Raw genomic sequence first — 19,707 nt, forward strand, 5'->3', positions numbered from 1 at the left:
TCTTTTCTCAAAACCTTTATAATATAAAAATTGATCGTAACTTATGATTGAAATATTTGAAAACTATTATTTTATAAAAATAAGAATCTTGTGACTCGCGCAACTAAATTTACTAGTATATCAAAATGGTCAAAGCTAAGTGGTTGTTCCAAGTTTTTAGCTTCTCTTTGAATAAAAAAATGTTTAGTGAAAAGAATTTTAGTTCAAAAATTCATTTCTAGCAATTTTTCTTAAGTTTGGGAAGTCAATAGCACCCACTTAAAAAAAAATTATCGAGAAAATAATAAGTTCAATTGATATATTAAAGAAATACGTATATTGAATACCAATTTCTATTTATTTTAATATCACCAAGTAATAGAGGTAATAATTTTATACATTAGCAAATTGACAGCACTCTATGAGAAAATATTTATAAAAAAACTAAATATTTTTATAAAATTAGCAAATTGTATATCCTGTATGTATATACACACAATCATTAGTATCTCATAATCAATGTATAAAACGTTTGAACTACGCGATTTATGAACAACTTTAGCAAACACTATTTAAAGCTTGTTTGGGTAGAATTAACTTCTTCTTTTTTTCTTTTCAATTTTTTTATTATTTAACTTTAAAATAAATATTTAAATAATTTTATTTTTATTTTGTTAAAATTACTTAAAATATCTTAAGTAAATCAATCCACACAGGCTCTTACGTATTGTATTTCTGAAATATAATTTACAAGTTGCAATGAAATTTACACGTGAAAACGAAATAATCAAGAGTATATTTGGTAGAAATATTATAGAAAATAATGCATGTATTAAATTTGTATATTACTATTTCCTCTTTAATACATATTTTTTATGGGCGACTTTCACATATAGAAAATACAAAACTCATATTTGTATGTTATAGATTGCGCTTCATAGCAAACACATATATGTATAATTCGCTATACATATACAATTGAATCGAATTGTATAAAATGAGAAAGAGAGAAATTATTTACAATTTGAATTTGATAGAGAAAGGCAAAAGAGACTTGGGCGGGAAAATATTTTTAAATTATAAGTGTATATGACGATTATATACAATTTGAATTTGTATAAAATGAGAAAAAAAGGAAGGCAAAAGAGACTTGGTTGGAAATATACAATTGAATCAAATTGTATAAAACGAGAAAGAGATAAACTATATACAATTTGAATTTCTATAAAACGAGAAAGAGAGAAAGACAAAAGAAACTGGACAGGGGAGTATTTTTATTGTATAATTATAAGTGTATAGGACGAAAATATATATATATTTGCATTTGTATATACAATTTTCTCTCGCTTTACACAAACATAAACGCAATTTATTCATTTCGTTTCTGTTTGTATAAGCGAGAGGCGCGAGGATGGTGAGCGAGATTAGGGAGAGTGGCGAGCGAGATCTGGGAGAGAGGAGAGTGGAGAACAAAATATATGTATTTATACATTTTTCTCGCTTTATACAAATAGAAACGATAAATTCTTTTTAAAATCAACGTTCTTAAAATCAAAGAGTCGACAATTTTGTATGCTTAGACCATCTTTTCTCAAAAAAAAATTTAATATAAAAATTAATCTCTAGATACTAACTTATAATTGAAATATTGAAAACTATCATTTTATAAAAATATGTAAGAATTTTGTGACTCACGCGGCTAAATCTACTCGTATATCAAAACGATCAAGCTAAGTGGTTGTTCCAAGTTTTTAGCCTCTCTTTGAATAAATTGTTTAGTGAAAAAGAATTTTACTTTAAAAAGTCATTTCTAGAAATGAATACAATTTTTCTCAAGTTTGGGAAGTCCATACCACACACTTAAAAAAAAATTCAAAAAAAAAAAAAATCTTCAAAAAAAAAAAACAAACTTTTCTTTAAAAAAAAATAAGTTCAATTGATATTATAGAAGTACGTATATTGAATGTGAATTTCTATTATTTTTTCAAATTACCAAGTAATAGAGATAATTATTTACACTAGCAAATTGATAACACATTATAGGAAAATATTTTTTTTTTAAGTAATAGAAATTACTCAAACTGTAAATAAATTAATACAGCTGTTAAATTTACTAAACATGCATACATATACATACATTCATTAGTATCTCAAAAACAATGAATAAAACGCGTTTGATGATTTCCATTTATGAACAACTTTAGCAAACACGATCTAAAGCTTGTTTGTGTTTTCTTTCAGATTTTTATTATTTAACTTTAAAATAAGTATTTGAATTTATTTATTTTTTTGTAAAAAAAACTATTAAACTACTTGAGATATCTAAAATAAATCAATCTACACACGCTCTTACGTATTATGTTTCTGAAATATAATTTACGTGTTTCGATGAGATTTACACGTGAAAATGGAATAATCAAGAGTGCATTTGATAAAAGATATTAGAAAATAATGCATGTATTAAATTTGTACATTACTATTTTCTTATTTAATACATATTTTCAATCTATGTATAACTAATATTGATATAAAATTCTAAGTTGAGTGATTTTAATTTATTAATACAAAATAAAATTCAATGACTTTGTTAGATAAATTTTCAAAGTTGAGTGACATCTTGAAATATCAACTCTAAATAGAGATATCGTTCACCATTTATATAACACTGTAAAAATTAAATTATAAAATTAGTTACTAATGATCAAATAGATTGTCGTAAATGACAAAATTAACTGATTTTGGACAAAAGAATCAAAAGAAAAAAACAGCATAAATCATTTCATCAGATTTGTCACAAAGTCATAACATGTCTGAGATATCAATAACATTGTTAGAAAATAAACAATATATACTACGACAAAAATATCATTAGCGATAATTATTTTTTACTTGTCATTAAATATATATTTTTTTTTATAGCAATTAGCACTTTTTATATATGTGCCTAAAGCCTTTAGTGATATTAGTTCTAATGATACTTAATTAATACCGATAAAGACTTTAACTCTCTTTATTACTATCAATATTTATTACGCTAAAAATTATTTTTGTTATAGTGATAGGGTATCTACTAGGTATCTTTGATACAAATGAAAATGCTTTCCTCTTGACATACATGAATTTCTTACTTAATTTATTGTATTCGATACGTAAAAAAAAATCTAAAATTATTTATGTATAATTTAGATGAATATAATCAAAGGAATAACTATGAAATACGTGTGTGGGGTGGTGGGGATCAGTGCTACGTGTTTGGATGGAGATGAAGACGAGGTGTGTTAGAAAATAAGGAGGCACAATCCATTAGGGAAGTTTTTTGTAGTATTCATTTTCAATGTGATAGAACTAATTAAACATTTATTACTCTCTCTGTTCAGAAATATTTGTCATGTTGTGCTTATTGAAAGTCAATTTAATTAATTTTCAAAGGTAAATTAGATTACTTTAATTTGATATTTCAAACAAAAAAGTTAGATATTCTAAAACTATATGAAAAGTACTATAAATTACAATTTTCTCATATTAGTATGATGAAAAAATGAATCTTAAAATGTTAGTCAAAGTTTTTATGATTTGACTAAAAATAGAAATCATGACAAACAATACCGGACGGAGAGAGTATGAAAATATAGTAATATCGTACATAAAGCATCATTTCATCTTAAAAGGTCTAATGCAGATAATCTATCTTAATTTTGTCATTAACGACGATTCCTATAATTCAAATATATATTTGATTTATAAATCATAAAAAGACTAACTTTAATATACTCATACGTAATAGGCACTAAAGCTCTTGCATATACAGAAAAATAACAATTTTGGGGGTAATCGACTAATTTATTTTTATTTGATTCTAAGAAAGAAGAGTTTCAAATGAATATTTTAATTACTTATTTAATTTTCTATTGGAACCTCCTAATACTACAAATTTGGTGATTAGTCAAATATTGTTTGCTTGTAAGATTAAAATTGAGATCCACTTGGCTCTTGGAACGAAATGGCACCATAACATCTACTTTCATACTGAAAAAAATAATAATTTAAAAGTTCATGATTTTGAAAAAGTCAATTTTTAATGGGCTTTTTAATTAAACTTTTAAATTAAATATTTGACATATATACATATATTAGTTTCATAAATTAAGCCGGCAGAGGACGGCAGTAGTGTTAGCCTATCCAAATGACAAATTACTAAATTGTCATTTTTTTCAGGTTTAAAAAGGAGTCCACCAAATTAAAATTTATCAATTGAACTTAGTTTAATTTATATGAATTAGAAGCTAATGGGATCATCTTTCAGTTGCTGTGGTGATGAAAAAGTTGATGAAGGGTATGTGCACTAACAAAAAACTTTTATTCGAGATTTTAAATTTTAAAATACGATTTATCATGTTTATATATATATTTTATATTTTTTTAGATATACATAATTAGAGCGAAGATTATTATGTGTCATTCTAAGAAGGATATGTTTTCTTGGTGTCACTGAAACTCTAGGATCATACACTTATCGAGAAAAATTATAGCTCATAGAAAGAATATAACTTTATCTAATAATTAAGCCTGTCATGTATTTCAACTAGAAAAATCATACACATGTAAATTAATTGGGATTTTTGTAGGCAAAACAATGAATTGGTTGGTGAAAATTCTTGGAGAATATTCACATACAAGGAGTTATATGCAGCAACAAATGGTTTCAGTGAAAATTACAAGCTTGGAGAAGGTGGATTTGGAAGTGTCTATTGGGGTAAAACCTCTGATGGTCTTCAGGTAATACAATTAATATAAGAGTTTTAGTTTTTCGTTTGATGTTCGCTATTCATTCTGAGGTTTCGATTCATTAATCTGGATCTGTATTACGTAAGGTCCATTAAGGATAAAATACTTCATACCATAATTTTTTTTATTTATAATACTTGAATCAGAGATTTCTAATTAAGAATAGAGCGATCTTATCATAGACGTGGTGCTTCTTAGTTTAAATTTGGTAGTTTTTCTCTCAAGAATTTTAAATGAAATACCTTCACTATTATCATTTTGGAATGGTAGAAGATACAATATAGAAAAGTAGTTTCAAAAATATCTAGCTTATCCCTTCGACGAGTCCTATAAAACGTGAATATAGACTAGTCAATTTAGAGTCTGATTGGATTGACTTAAAAGTTAGTAAAAAATACTATCAAGTATCAAGTCATTTTTAGCTTTTGAGAGTGTTTGATAACGTTAAAAATAACTTAAAATAAGCTTTAAATGACATTTAAAAATTAAAAATCAAAAGTAGGACTCTCCTATTTTTTTATTTTTAACTTAAAAGTCATTAAAATTTGACTCTTTATTTTTATTTTCTTGACCTAAAATCTACTTTATTTCGCCTATCCAAATGGGCTCTTAGTTGTTATACTAAAAAGAATTTAACATATCAACAATTTTCTTTTTTAAAGAAAAATCATTTCCCATTTGAACCTGAGAAATCATAATGATAGGAAGCCCATAGAACAATGATAAAAGTTGTCTCAGTATGACTTATAAGTCACGACTGTTAGAGTCCTGTTATACATGAATGTGAATGATTCGTGCACCAGACTGTCTTTTATATCAAAAGGTAATTTGGTGTGCTAAATTCTTATTATGCGATCGATCTGGTGACCGATCGAACCATATATTTTACCTTGCGTTTCTACCAGAGGTTAGATTAAGTTACACTTTGGAATTGCAGATTGCAGTAAAGAAACTAAAGTCAATGAATTCAAAAGCAGAAATGGAATTTGCTGTGGAAGTTGAAGTTCTTGGAAGAGTTAGGCACAAGAATCTGTTAGGTCTTAGAGGTTATTGTGCTGGAAATGAACAAAGACTTATTGTGTATGATTACATGCCAAATTTGAGTTTACTCTCACATTTACATGGTCATTTATCAAGAGAAGTTCAATTGGATTGGAAAAAAAGAATGAAAATTGCTATTGGCTCTGCTGAAGGCCTCTTGTAAGTTTCTTTACTTACTCCTTTTCAATATCTTATATCACTTTATATGGGGGAAATGCACAGATATCTCTAGACTTGATCGAAATTTCAGAGATATATCTTAACTAAACTAAAGTCTTATTATCCATAATTTATTTTTTTTTGTAATTTTGTGCACCTTTTTGGCTTATGTGTCATCCAAATATCTCTCACACGCCTCAATTGTGTGGAGTCACATAATGTGGCACGTAAGACAAAAGGTGTATAAAATTACAAAAAAAATAAGTTCAGGGGAGTAACAGAACCTTATTTAGTTAAGGTATGTTTCTGAGATTTCGATCATATAGTCTAGGAGGATACTTGTGGATTTTTCGTTTTATAAGGGAATTAGCAGACATACAGCTTCTGTTGTTAAAAATCGAGAAATGACATATTTGTTGTTCAGTTTGTCTCAAAAAAAAAAAAATAGAATATACTTTCTTATTTAGAAATTTTTTATGTTATATACATTCTACACTGTTTATGTAAATAAGTTTATACTATCACTTATTGCCTTGTTACAGTAAGGTAATTTGACTTAATTTTTTTAAGAAATACAAATCTCATTTTCGAAGGAGACTTACGTGTATCATTTGGATGACCTGATAGTGTAAAAGTAGTTTAAATTAATGGTCTAAAATACAATAATACTTCCATTTTATTTTGTTTAAGATGAATTATAGACAACCAAGTGTTTACGACTTATTTTAGACAACTATATCAAAATTCTATTTTTTTCTTTCTAAAACTCCATGCTAGTAAATATTGTTATATAATTGGGATAGAAGGAGTAATATTTTCTATAGAATTTTTATTTGTTATGATTACCTTACAAGTGATTCGATTATGCAAATTTTTTTTACATCATCAGTGTATAAAACTTAAAAACCTCTAATTCAAAATAATCATAACATATACTCACATATATATGTGTTTTTTTTTGGCTATATACATAGGTATTTGCATCATGAGGTTTCACCCCATATAATTCATAGAGACATCAAAGCTAGCAATGTGTTACTTGACTCAAATTTTGAGCCACTTGTTGCTGATTTTGGCTTTGCAAAATTAATTCCAGAAGGTGTTAGTCACATGACGACACGTGTCAAAGGAACATTGGGTTATTTAGCACCAGAATATGCTATGTGGGGTAAAGTCTCTGAAAGTTGTGATGTCTATAGCTTTGGAGTTCTTCTACTTGAACTAATTACTGGTAGAAAACCAATTGAAAAACTTCCAAATGGTGTTAAAAGGACAATAACAGAGTGGATGGAACCAATGATAGCAAAAGAAAGATTTAAGGATCTTGTTGATCCTAGGTTAAAGGGGAATTTTGATGAAATTCAATTGAAACAATCGATTCGTGTAGCTGCATTGTGTGTTCAGAGTGAGCCTGATAAACGTCCAACGATGAAAGAAGTTGTGTGTATTTTGAAAGGGGAAGAAGTGAATAATGTTGTGAAGGCAAATCATGAGAATTTGAGGATTCAAAGTGTTAGGTATGGAGATGATTTATTGTCTTTGGATCAAACTAGTGATCAAGAAGATAATGAAAGTAGTAGTGATCAAGGAAATGAAAGTAGTGTTTATGGTGTATTTGGTGTTATGGAAATGAAAAAGATGCAAGATCCTTACAAGCGTTTTGGAGATAAATAATGTTTGAGGTGTACGTAAGCTGACCTGAACAGTATCGTTATTGAATAATTACAATGTTTTGGTTTGAATTTGTAATGATATTGTAATGCACAATGTCAAGGAATTGAGCTATTGGCTTTTTGTAAGGTTTTTATTTGTAATGTTTTAATGTATTCTTTTATTTTATGTTAGAGAATGGAACTCTAAGAATGTTACTTCAACATAAATGTATCCTAAATTTATTCATTTTGTTCTATTTATCGACTATCTCATCATAACCCTTGTTGATGACGATGTCATTTACTTGAGACAAAACAAAAACAACAAAAAAAAAAGTGTGTTCAATCGAACCCATAATCTTAAATACAAATATGTATGTGAGAAAAACATAAAATTTCAATAAAGACAGATTCTGAATCTAAAGTTATCATAAAAAGTTTAATGTTAAAAATCTAAATCACCACAAAGAATTATAGTGCATCAGATTGGATCGACCTTAATCACCAGACTTTTTTTTGAATCTTTATAATGAAAAAAAAATATAACAGAAAGCATTTCTACTTTGATGGGTCTTACGTGATACATTTACCAAAATTAATTGACACAATAAGATAAGTCCATTTTTATTAATATTTCTTTGTAAAAGAATAAATTAATTTATAAACTTCATGATTATATTACTTTTAGAAATTAGAAAGGGATGAACATAGCTAAAAGATAGTCGTACGTACAATTCATTAATTAAAGATCTCAAATTCATGTTTGAAATAAAATCACCTTGATAAACTGTCCCTTAAAATTAAACTTTATTAAACGAATCTAAATTAATTATGTCCAAAACTGATACTTACATCTGGCGGAGAAACTAAAAAAAAAAGAGTATTGCACTCTTACAAGTTAAATATTTAATTTATTGCTAAAAGACCACGAGGTTATTTTGGTACTTTTTAATTTTAATAATAATAATAATAATAATAATTATAATAATATAATTATAATAATAATAATAATAATAATAATAATAATAATTATAATAATATAATTATTATAATAATAATAATAATTATAATTATAATAATATAATTATTATAATAATAATAATAATTATTATTATTATTATTATTATTATTATTATTATAATAATAATAATTATTATTATAATAATATAATTATAATAATAATAATAATAATTATTATTATTATTATTATTATTAGAAATAATGCACAAGTACCCCTCAACCTATGCTCGAAATCTCAAAGACATACTTATACTATACTAAGGTCCTATTTCCCCCTGAACTTATTTTTAAAATAATTTTCTGCCCCTTTTCGGCCTACGTGACACTATCTTGTGAGTCCAATGATGGTTCACTTTTTTTTTTCAAACTAGTGTCACGTAGACTCAAAAGGGGTAGAAAACTACTTATAAAATAAGTTCAGGGGATTAATAGGACCTTCGTATAGTATAAGTGTGTCTCTGAGATTTTAAACATAGATTGAGGGGATACTTGGGCATTATCTCTTATTATTATTATTATTATTATTATTATTATTATTATTATTATTCGATGAACTTGACACCCTAAATTCTTTTCCTCGAGATAATTTGTATCATAGAACCTTCAATTTATTTCCTTCATATTTATTACTGCACGTTTCTTAGTTTTAAATAATTAAGAATTCAGCCTACTTAAATCACATAATTTGGAAATGAATTTTAGTGAAAGAATTGTTCATTTGCCTAATTTCATGAGGTTAGTTATTATTCGTCCTTCTCCACCCCACCCATCTCGATATGAATCGAAAAAATAGCTCGACTTCAGAATGATAAATATCTAAATACTTTTCGTGTATGAAGAATTTGTTGTCTAATAGGCTTTCTTAATCATTTGGATGTTTCATTTCTCTCTAATATTAGATATATTCCTGACGACATATGTAAAATTTATATCTTTGTCAAAACTATTTATGATATTTTTTTATCGAAAAAAATTAAAATTTTTTAATGAAAATGTCTGTTGGAGAAACATATATTTTTATTAATATATATGAATGTATGGATTATATTAGTCTTTTTGTTTATATTTTTGAAGAATTTTATTATACATCTCCTTTTGAATTTCATAATAATTTTGTAGTAATTTACATAGTAAAGTGAATATTGATTTGAAGTAAAGTCTCTTCCATACCCATAATAATTGGAAAAAATGCTAATGATTATACAGTTAGCTGCATGTTTCAAACTGCCATTTATGCAATTACATAATAATAATAATCATCATCATTATCATCATTGTTTTCTAGTTATTAGTTTGTTAATTTTTTTAATTTTCTCTTGGTGAGGAATGATATTATTGTTGTTACCACATATAATTATTTACTTAAGTGGTGTTAGGTCAAAATTGTACTTTAGTTTGCATGACTCTATGATGAGCCAACCTTAGAGGATTATTATTTACTGTGAGATGAATAGATTGTTTCTTTTTAATATTTAATCAAGTATTTCATGTTTGGGCTTTATATATATTATGTGAATTATTAATTTATTAAGATAACAAAGTGATAAATATCAAACGTCAAATGAAGTAAAGGCAACACTAAAAAGATCCCACCCTTTAGGATTGTGCATAATAATGACATTTTTAATCAGAATTTTCAAAATTAAAATATATTTTTTTAAAAAAAATTTAAATTTAATTAATCGAAACTTCTACGCATCGAATAATATATACTTAATGACACCTAAGAAGCACATGTCAGTCTTTGAAATAATCTTTTTTTTTTTTATAATTCCATGGATGTAGGGATAGTTTATTAGTTTGGCAATGTGGACAAGTAATGATAAGTTGATATATTATTATTTTCTTTGCATCCAATTATCCCTTATCTTTGGGCCATTCTCTCATATAATTAGTAGCCACAAAAACTATTATGTTTCCTCATTTGCTTTTTTTTTCCTTTCTTCTGATATTCACTGATTCACTAATCAATCAATTTATATGAGGTCATTATATTCTAAATCATCACCATCCATATTATTTTTAGGCGATTCAATTATTGTAAAAGCTTTTTTTAATATTATCAGGATATAAAAGTTGAATTTTATTCAATATGATAAATGAGATGTATTATTACTATCGTGCTCGATCGTTGAATCATAATTTTTCATTAGTCATTATCGATCAAAATATTGATCGCGATGTTTATTCCAACAAAAGTTGACTCGTCAATAGAAACATTCACAGTGTCTTTTCATCGGAAATGTGCATATTTTTATGACATTCTGATAATAATATCTCGCATTATTTTAAGTAGAGTCTCGACTACCGTCCCACCACCTAGGAATGTTCCCTTTCCATGAGGGCAAGGCAAATAAGAGTAAAAAGAATGACTTCATTTGAGTGGCACATAACTTTACCTACCAAACAATATAACAAGTCATGTACAAAACTTATGCCACAAGAGAAATCAAATGCAAAAAAAAAAAAAAAAAAAAAACCTTTACCTTTGCTAAATCCAAAAGTTACATTATACTTTTTTTTATCCTATGCTTCTTATGAAAGAATAATTGAATGAACTAAGGTGGTCACACTATACACCCCACCCCCACTCCAACCACAAGTCCTAATAAATACCACTAATCATTTAAATATCTCTTACTCAAGTTTTCTGCAATTCTATGTGTTCATCAACAAAAAATATAGTGAAGAAGTGATTTAAAAAAAAAAACATTTTTTGGGGGAAAAAATGGATTTTTCAAGTACTACTAATTATAAGCCATCAAAAATTCTTGTGGGAATTTCTTTGGATGTTGAAGAAAGTAAAGAACTTATTTCTTGGGCAATTAGAGTTTTAGCCAATCCTAATGATACCATTATAGCACAACATATTGTTGGTAAGTTTAATATTTTCCTTTCAACTATAGCCACAATTTTTTTAATTTTTTTTTTTGTATTGTGTAATATGTCGAGTCCAGAGCCTAAAGGGTACAAAATATTAACAAAAATTTTAAAACGGTATATAAAATTTTATATTAACCAAAACGGCAAAATCGCTGGAACAGCAGCGATTTACTCCACCGAAAAAAGCAAAATCGCTGCTACTGCAACGATTTTGCAAAATGTGATTTCTTTTTAAAAAGAATTCAAATCGCTACCTAGACAGCGATTTTCAATTTTTATTTTTTTTATTTTTTTTGGAAATCATTGCCTAGACAACAATTTTATTATAGCCACAATTTGTTTTAAATTTTTTTTTTTTATTGTGTGATATGTCTCACTTTGGGAAATTAGAGTTTTAGCTAATCCGAAGTATACATACAATTATAGAACTACCATTTTTGGTATGTTTATTTTTTACTTTCAATTATAACCACAATTTTTATTTTGTGATATTTTCTTGTTTTTCCCCCCCTTAAGTGTGACAATGACCCTTGGAGAATGACACGTGTGACTTTTATTGAAATAATTTTATTATTAAACCAATCAAAAAGAAGATAAGAAAGACAAAAAATAATAAGAAGAAATAGTAGGGGTCTTGATTTTTATACATCTCTTTGTGGAATATTTTCAACACTCTCATATGTAACATTAGAAGTTAGCACAATACAAGTTCTTCAAAGTTAGAAAAATACAAGTTCTTTTTTTTTTAAATGATTTTCGTAAAAATGTAGCTTTTTAATCCTTGAATTTGTATAAGATATATTGATTTTTATTTTTTTGTCATTGATGAAACAGTGGCAACAGAGAAAAGCAAGAGATTTGGTGATCAAAGAAAAGAAGAAAGCAAAAAATGGCAATCTATATCGAAAAATCAAACTCAAATTCGAAAGGCAAAAGCATTTGTTATTTCTATGATGGGAGAATTTACAAAAACATGTCAATATAAACAGGTAGCTTCGAAATCTTATTATCTTTATTTTTATTTGTCGTTATTTTCTCTTTTTCACTCTTTGTCATACAAACATCTTCCGAAAACAGTTTATTTACATAAGTAAAAATTTTATATACTACTGAATATTTTACCTTCTCCAAACCTCAAACACTAAGTTTATTATTGTTATTGTTCACTAATTTTTCAAAAACTTTTTTGCAATATATGTTTTAAGAAATTATTCTCCTTCGTTTCGATTACAATATAATTATATTTCAATCCCAAATAATTTATAATCCGCTATAATATTGGAATCTTAACATTTTTAGTCAGACGGCTAAGAAATACTTTATTAATTACCTAGCCATAGTAGCTTTTAGTTATCATTTGTCACCGATTGATATTTAGCGTATAATTAATGATTGTATGTGATTGATTAAAACATACTAATTAAAATTTGTAAGAAATAATAATTATGATTTTTTTGTTGTGCATTGTAAAAATTCCCTATATTACCTTTATTTTCCATGTTGTCCACCTAAACTCACCTTAAATCCACATTTTGTTTCTGTTATCGCATAAAATTAAAGCTACCTACAAAAATTGTTTTTATAATCTAAACTCAAATTCGAGAAGTCTAATTATGTTACTCCAACTAATATTATAAAATGTATTGTCATTTCTATTGATTTAATTTAATTTATTGAAAATTTTCAGGTAGATTTAGAAGCAAGAGTTGGTTTTAGTTCTAATCCAGGAAGAGGTTTAATTAAAGAGGCTAAAAGTATTCCAGCTGATTATCTTCTCATTGGTGGCAAAAAAAATAAAACTTGCAGGTAACTTTAATTTACTCTAAGTAATTAACTTCGATATACTGATAGTATAAAAAATGGAAGAAAAAAAATTGACAGCTTCACATTTTGATATTCTAATAGAAATATTCATCGAAAATTCGTACATTTTTAGTATTTTGTATTCTTAAAAGACATTTATTATTATTATTATAATTATTATTATTATTATAATTATTATTATTATTATTTTTCAGATATCCATTCACAATTGCAAAGTATTGTTGTGAAAGAGTTCCAGATAATTGTTCACTAGTTGTGGTAGCTAGAAATTCAGGGCAACCACCACCACATAACATTCATTCCAATTCCATTCGAATCCAAGGTAATTTAATTTTCTATCACATAAAAATTAACTTGATTTCACGTATAGTCATTGAACTTTATTTATATATAAAGTTACGAAACTATATATTTTATCACGTCAAAGTAACTAAACTTTGCCTACTATAACAATTAATTAAGTCACTATTACTACACTTTTTTGTCACATAAAAAAAAGTCAACTTGTATCAGTCGTACCAACAAGTCATAGATTTTACCCACTATTATAGTACAATCAACTTGTATTATCATAGTAGATTAAATTTGATTACTATTATATTACAGTTGATACAATTCAGTTACTTAAATGTCACACGTTAAATGATTGAAATTTTACTTACTAGAACAATTAAGTTACTATCCCTACACTTTTTGTCACATCAAAAAAGTCAACTTTTATCAATGGATAAAGTTTCATTAGTATTATGTTACCGTTGATATAATTCATTTACTTTAATGCAACAAAAAAAACATTATTTGTGCCATGACTTTACCTCTATATAGTAAATATACTTGTTTTATTTTAACGTGATTATAAATAACTCGTAATTTTATTTGTTATTTATACTGAATAAATTTCAATAATCATATGTGAAATTAACGTTAGATACATAAATTGTATGCAGAAAATCATCAACCTAGTTCAAGATGGCTTAAAGAAAACAATTCCCCTTCTTCAGAAAAACAAATTATTACAAGAAATTCACCAACGACCGTATTAAATGGATGTGAAGGAGAAGAAAATAGTTCAAGTTTTGGTGAAAATTCCATCACTAAATCTTCAATATTATCATCATCATCATTAGTGACTAAGGAATTCAAATATCAACAAGATCAATTCAAGAAACCAATGTCTCCATTAAGGCGAATTTCGTCTTTTTTACGTTCACCTTTTGATTTGAGCTCAAGAAAGAAGAGTTCAAGATTTCAAAATGAGGAAACTAAACAAATGTCTCCATTGAAGTGTTTTAGCTATGAGGAGATTGCAAGTTCTACAAACTATTTTCATCCAGGTTTGTGTTCTTCATGTGTTATATATATATATAAGTATGTCTTCTACCTCTTTCGGAATGGACCTTCATATAAATAGCTAAACAGATTCAATAAATCTTTCTAATCGATATACATAGATTATATATTAATTATGCATAATGATGCATATGTTATACATGAATTATACATATATTTGACCAAATGGCCTTTTATAGGCTAGTCTTTGGATTATGTCCCCCTTAGTCCAATAGGCTAAGTGTGGCTTTTAAAATTGTTAAATATATCACATAGTATAAAAAGTAAATTACATTTCATTCTCATTTTTTAAATATAATCACTTAAAATTTATAATACATTAAAGAGTAAATTATATTTCATTCTCATTTTTTAAATATAATCACTTAAAATTTATAATACATTAAAGAGTATCTTAGATATATTATAACATAAATTGAATATATTAAAAATTAGCTCGGATACATAATATATAGTTCTGATACATTAAATAGTAGTTCTGATACATTAATATATAGCTTAGATACATTAAATACATTAGGAGAGAAAAAATAGATTTTAGAGGTTTTTAGAAATAGAAGGAGATATTGAAAATAAAAAAAATATAAGACGTGTATTTCAGTAATTTTTCCTAAAATGAAAGGAAAATTTCCTTTAAAAGGGTATTTTGTCTTGAACTTTTGACTCCGAATAACAAATTTAATTTATAGCCATAACTTATATCTTATGGGAAATAGAAGTCATTTTCAAAAGATCTTATTTTTTTTAAATAAAATAGCAAGGATTTATATATTATTTGGGACTAAACGTAATTATTAAATCATGAATATAAAATATCAATTTTGTGAATTATCATTGATTTATTTCTTTCTTTTTGTAGAGAATTTAGTTGGACAAGGAGGATACTCAGATGTATATAGAGGAGTTCTTGAAGATGGAAGACGAATTGCAGTAAAAAGATTAGCAAAAGATAGCAATAATATGAACAAAGAAAAAGAATTTTTAATGGAATTAGGTGTAATTAGCCATGTTAATCATCCAAATACAGCAAGTTTAGTTGGTTATTGCATTGAAAATGGATTCTATCTCATCTTCAAATTCTATCCAAATGGCACTCTCTCTTCAGCATTACATGGTATGTCTTTTTAACCTAATTTACTCTTTTCATTTCATATTAGCTATATCTCGATCGATAAATTCTGTCGTTAAACAATAAAATTATTTCATCGTTAATCAAGTTGAACAATCCATGTTCTATTATATTAATGATATGAATGATTTGTTAGCTAGCTACGGAGCAATTTTTACAAATATATATATATATATATATATATATATATATATATATATATATATATATATATATATATCTAGATGGTCTTTTGTACACACACCATGATCTTGTCAGGGGTAAATTAGTAATTTTTACCAGAAGGATTCTAAGTGTTCAACTTTTAAAACTTATAATACTTTTGACGTTTAATAGATTGTTATTTCACCTCTGCGAGATAAATATTGACAACATTAGATAATTTTTTTATATATATTATATAATGGATTTGGAATATTTTACGTTGTTAAACCGATGATCAATAATTTTTGACTTTTTAATGCTTTTTTTTTCAGGAAAATCAAATAAATCACTTGAATGGCCAATGAGATATAAAATTGCCCTTGGGATTGCTAGAGGTTTACATTATCTTCACAAATGTTGTAAACATCGTATAATACATCGTGATATCAAAGCATCAAATGTTCTTCTAGGACCAGACTATGAGCCTCAGGTACAACTCATAAAGCACGTTTTTTTTTTCAATCCTTATCGGATTTTCAGTATATTTACTAACCCTTGTATCGAGTAAAATTAAAAAAATAGCCCTTTTTCGAACTTGATTTTGAAATTCAAATTTAAAATGGTGAAATTCTATTACAATATCTTAGATAAAATATACAAACACATTGTCATGAAGTTTCATTTTTCGTAATGAAATTAATGCAAGTGTCAATGGTTAAAAAATGTCATGAATATTTCACTTGTTTAAGTTCGAATTCTATATTAATTTTCGTGATATTTCTATAGCAAAAATGATTATTTTTTTTTCAAATTTCCGAATTTTGGCTATTTTTTAAAAATTAGTAGTCTTGCAATCATTACCCTTCTAATTTTTTTTCTCTTATATTCTTAAAATAGAATATCATAGAGTTTCACATATTTTCAAGTTCAAAATATATGGTCATGTCATAGATTTTAAAATACATGATAGTATCGTGATATTTGTTATTATATCAAAATTTATTATAACTTAACGAATTTTCGAAATATTGATTATTATTTTTTCAATGTTTACATAATTTCTATTTTTCTACCAATATGGAAGATTTAAAGATGAAATTGAAATATATATTTTTTTAATCTCTCAATTTTTATCTTTTTTTTTTTTTTTTTGAGAAGATATCAGATTTTGGGCTAGCAAAATGGCTACCAAATAAATGGACACACCATGCTGTAATTCCAATTGAAGGCACATTTGGATATTTAGCACCAGAATATTTCATGCATGGAATTGTGGATGAAAAAACAGATGTTTTTGCATTTGGAATTCTTCTTCTTGAAATTATTACTGGTAGAAGGCCTGTGGATTCATCAAGACAAAATCTACTTTTATGGGTAAGTTTTATTTATTCCTTTTACCTCTATTTTTTTAGTTTATTTTTAAAAAAAATATTTAATTTAAACCTTATTTTAATTGTTAGCGAGAAACTTCTATAGTCACATAGATATTATGATACAAGTAAGATCACAAGTTTTACGAAGAATTGCATTTACAAAGATGTTATGATATGTTTATGTCCACGAGTTTCAAGATACTACTTCTTCTGTCATAATTTATGTGAAGGAGTTTTAGGAACATGTACAACGTTTTTTGTATTGAGTGATAGATTGTTACAAAATTTGGTTAGCTATGAGCAAATTAATGTCGAATAAGCAACAAAGTTTGTAGGTAATTGTAACTCTTCTTTTGTAGTAGAAGCTTAAGAAAAAAAGAAACATGGCTTTTGAAACTTATGGTTTAAAACTATTAATATATATTTATATGGCTATAAATCAATCATATTATTAAGGATAATATGAGAAAGTTTAAAACAAAATCATTTCTAGAAAAGGAAGTATGTGTTACGTTCACTATTTTTAACCAAAAAAATGTCATATAAATGAAAACAAAAAATTACTTTCTTTATTAAAAAATTATATAAACTCTGTGCTTAGGGCACATTTGGATGGGCTTAATAAAAGTAGCTTTAAAAAAGTACTTTTGAAAGTGCTGAAACTTATTTTTAAAATAAGCAGTTATGTGTTTGGATAAAAGTGCTGAAGTTAAAAAAAAATGTTGTTGATGTGTTTGCCAAATAAGTGCTGATAAAAAAATGTTATAAGCTGGAAAAAAAAAACACCCCTACCCCAGCAGCTTTTAACTTTTGGCTTAAAATAAGTTTTTTTTAACTTAAAATAAGTTATTTTGAGTATTGCCAAATAGCTAAATAAGTCAAAAACCAGCTTTTAAGTCAGTTTGGTCAGCTTTTAAGCTGAGCCAAACAGATGTGGTCAAATGTGTTTTCTAAATTAAAACTGAAAAAACAGTTTGTTGTTGATTTTTAGTTTATTTGGAATTTTTGGGGGAAAAAAAATCTAATGAAACAAACAAATACATTTTGGACATTGGTCCATACATTTAATTAACAATAATAATTGCTCTAAGAAATATCTCATTGTCTTGTCTTTTTAACCTTTTTTTTTTTTTAGAAAAAATAAGTGTGTAAGTTGGATATGAAAATGACGTGTGATCTAATGGAGGCAAAAAAATCTAAAAATTATAATTTTTCAACAAATATATTATGATATTTTTTCAAAAGAAAATCAATATGAAGGATGATAAGATATTTATAGACTTGTATTTGTTATCTATATAGTAAGTTATTATTTGATTTAATTGCTAAAATTTTACTCTCTTTTTTGTTAAGGCGACACCCTTGATGGAAGGTGGAAAATTAATCGAACTAGTAGATCAAAAGTTGGAGGGTGAATTTAATATGGACGAATTACATAAAATGGTCCTTACAGCTTCATATTGTGTAAGACAATCTTCCGTATGGCGTCCGTCAACGACCGAGGTAAAATAATGATTAGTTATATCGTATAATGTCTCAGTCTCAAATAAATTATGATCGATTATATTTTTTTTTCTTTTTTTTTTAGGTGTTAGAATTGTTGAGATATGGGGATGATTCTGAGGCAGCAAAAAGTTGGAGAATACCAAAATTTACAAGTGATGAAGTTAATGATTACTCAATGGTTTTTGGATATGATCTTCCTTCTGATTTAATTTTAGAAGACCTTTTCTAATCTTTAGTTTTCATCATAATGTTGAATTAATTTCCCTCATTTTTTCCATAAATTTTCCACTTAATTAGTGTTTATGCCCTTTTTATTATTTTTCACTCAGGATCTGTTAGTATATTAGAGCTTGAGTATTCTGACTTCACGTCATAACCTCATTTGAAGAGGAAGTACTCCCTATCAAGGATCTTTTTATATTCAAGATTCAAACTCGACACCTTTGATCTTGAAAGGATCAATCTCATTCACTGCGTCGTATCAGTTGATGGTAGTGTATTATGACCCAAAAAATAAGAGTAGAGAATATTTGTAATCAAAGTACTCTCATAAGGTACTTTTTAAAAACATTTTGATGCTTTAATTTGTCAATTATATATCCTTTTTGTTATGATTGTGTCATTTTCTTTGATTTCTCAAGTTTTTTGTTTTTATCTTACAGAAAATTTATGTACGCAAAGTATTGACATTAAAAATACTAAAGCATTAAATGCTGATAATAAATATCTTTTTGGTGTTAAAACTGATTTATGCATAAGAAGTTAAATATTTGTGTTTGATGTGCTTAAATTGATAAAAGACATTTGATGTGTTTGATAACCAATTTACTGCTAAAATACTAATTTGCCCTTAAAAATGTTT

At 26.3% G+C, this 19,707-nt stretch overlaps 2 protein-coding genes across 3 annotated transcripts; both read left to right on the forward strand.

Moving 5' to 3' along the window:
- Positions 1-3,920: 3,920 nt before the first annotated feature.
- On the forward strand, positions 3,921-7,873 carry LOC101265742 (PTI1-like tyrosine-protein kinase At3g15890). The gene is made up of 4 exons (XM_004242621.5): positions 3,921-4,312; positions 4,605-4,755; positions 5,702-5,964; positions 6,939-7,873. The coding sequence occupies exons 1-4, from the start codon at positions 4,266-4,268 to the stop codon at positions 7,636-7,638; spliced, it is 1,161 nt and encodes a 386-aa protein (XP_004242669.2). The 5' UTR covers positions 3,921-4,265; the 3' UTR covers positions 7,639-7,873.
- Positions 7,874-11,275: 3,402 nt separating this feature from the next.
- On the forward strand, positions 11,276-19,456 carry LOC101266040 (probable receptor-like serine/threonine-protein kinase At5g57670). Of its 2 annotated transcripts, XM_010324932.4 has the most exons (10): positions 11,276-11,512; positions 12,354-12,508; positions 13,207-13,325; positions 13,538-13,665; positions 14,291-14,677; positions 15,553-15,807; positions 16,299-16,456; positions 17,125-17,340; positions 18,693-18,842; positions 18,928-19,456. In XM_010324932.4, the coding sequence occupies exons 1-10, from the start codon at positions 11,365-11,367 to the stop codon at positions 19,072-19,074; spliced, it is 1,863 nt and encodes a 620-aa protein (XP_010323234.2). In that variant the 5' UTR covers positions 11,276-11,364; the 3' UTR covers positions 19,075-19,456. The 2 variants fall into 2 exon arrangements, with proteins under 2 accessions (XP_010323234.2, XP_019070535.2); XM_019214990.3 differs by lacking the exon at positions 18,928-19,456 and having other exon boundaries at positions 18,693-18,851.
- The last annotated feature ends 251 nt before the right edge of the window (positions 19,457-19,707 follow it).

Source organism: Solanum lycopersicum, chromosome 7 (assembly GCF_036512215.1).
Source record: "Solanum lycopersicum chromosome 7, SLM_r2.1".
Classification (NCBI taxonomy): domain Eukaryota; kingdom Viridiplantae; phylum Streptophyta; class Magnoliopsida; order Solanales; family Solanaceae; genus Solanum; species Solanum lycopersicum.

What these genes read in the sequence shown, in the direction of transcription:
- LOC101265742 (XM_004242621.5), top strand. Translation starts at nt 4,266, where the DNA reads ATGGGATCATCTTTCAGTTGCTGTGGTGATGAAAAAGTTGATGAAGG. An exon ending in AAACCTCTGATGGTCTTCAG is followed by an intron (nt 4,756 to 5,701) that starts GTAATACAATTA and finishes TTGGAATTGCAG; the next exon opens with ATTGCAGTAAAGAAACTAAA. An exon ending in GGCTCTGCTGAAGGCCTCTT is followed by an intron (nt 5,965 to 6,938) that starts GTAAGTTTCTTT and finishes CTATATACATAG; the next exon opens with GTATTTGCATCATGAGGTTT.
- LOC101266040 (XM_010324932.4), top strand. Translation starts at nt 11,365, where the DNA reads ATGGATTTTTCAAGTACTACTAATTATAAGCCATCAAAAATTCTTGTG. An exon ending in AAAAAAAATAAAACTTGCAG is followed by an intron (nt 13,326 to 13,537) that starts GTAACTTTAATT and finishes ATTATTTTTCAG; the next exon opens with ATATCCATTCACAATTGCAA. An exon ending in CAATTCCATTCGAATCCAAG is followed by an intron (nt 13,666 to 14,290) that starts GTAATTTAATTT and finishes AATTGTATGCAG; the next exon opens with AAAATCATCAACCTAGTTCA.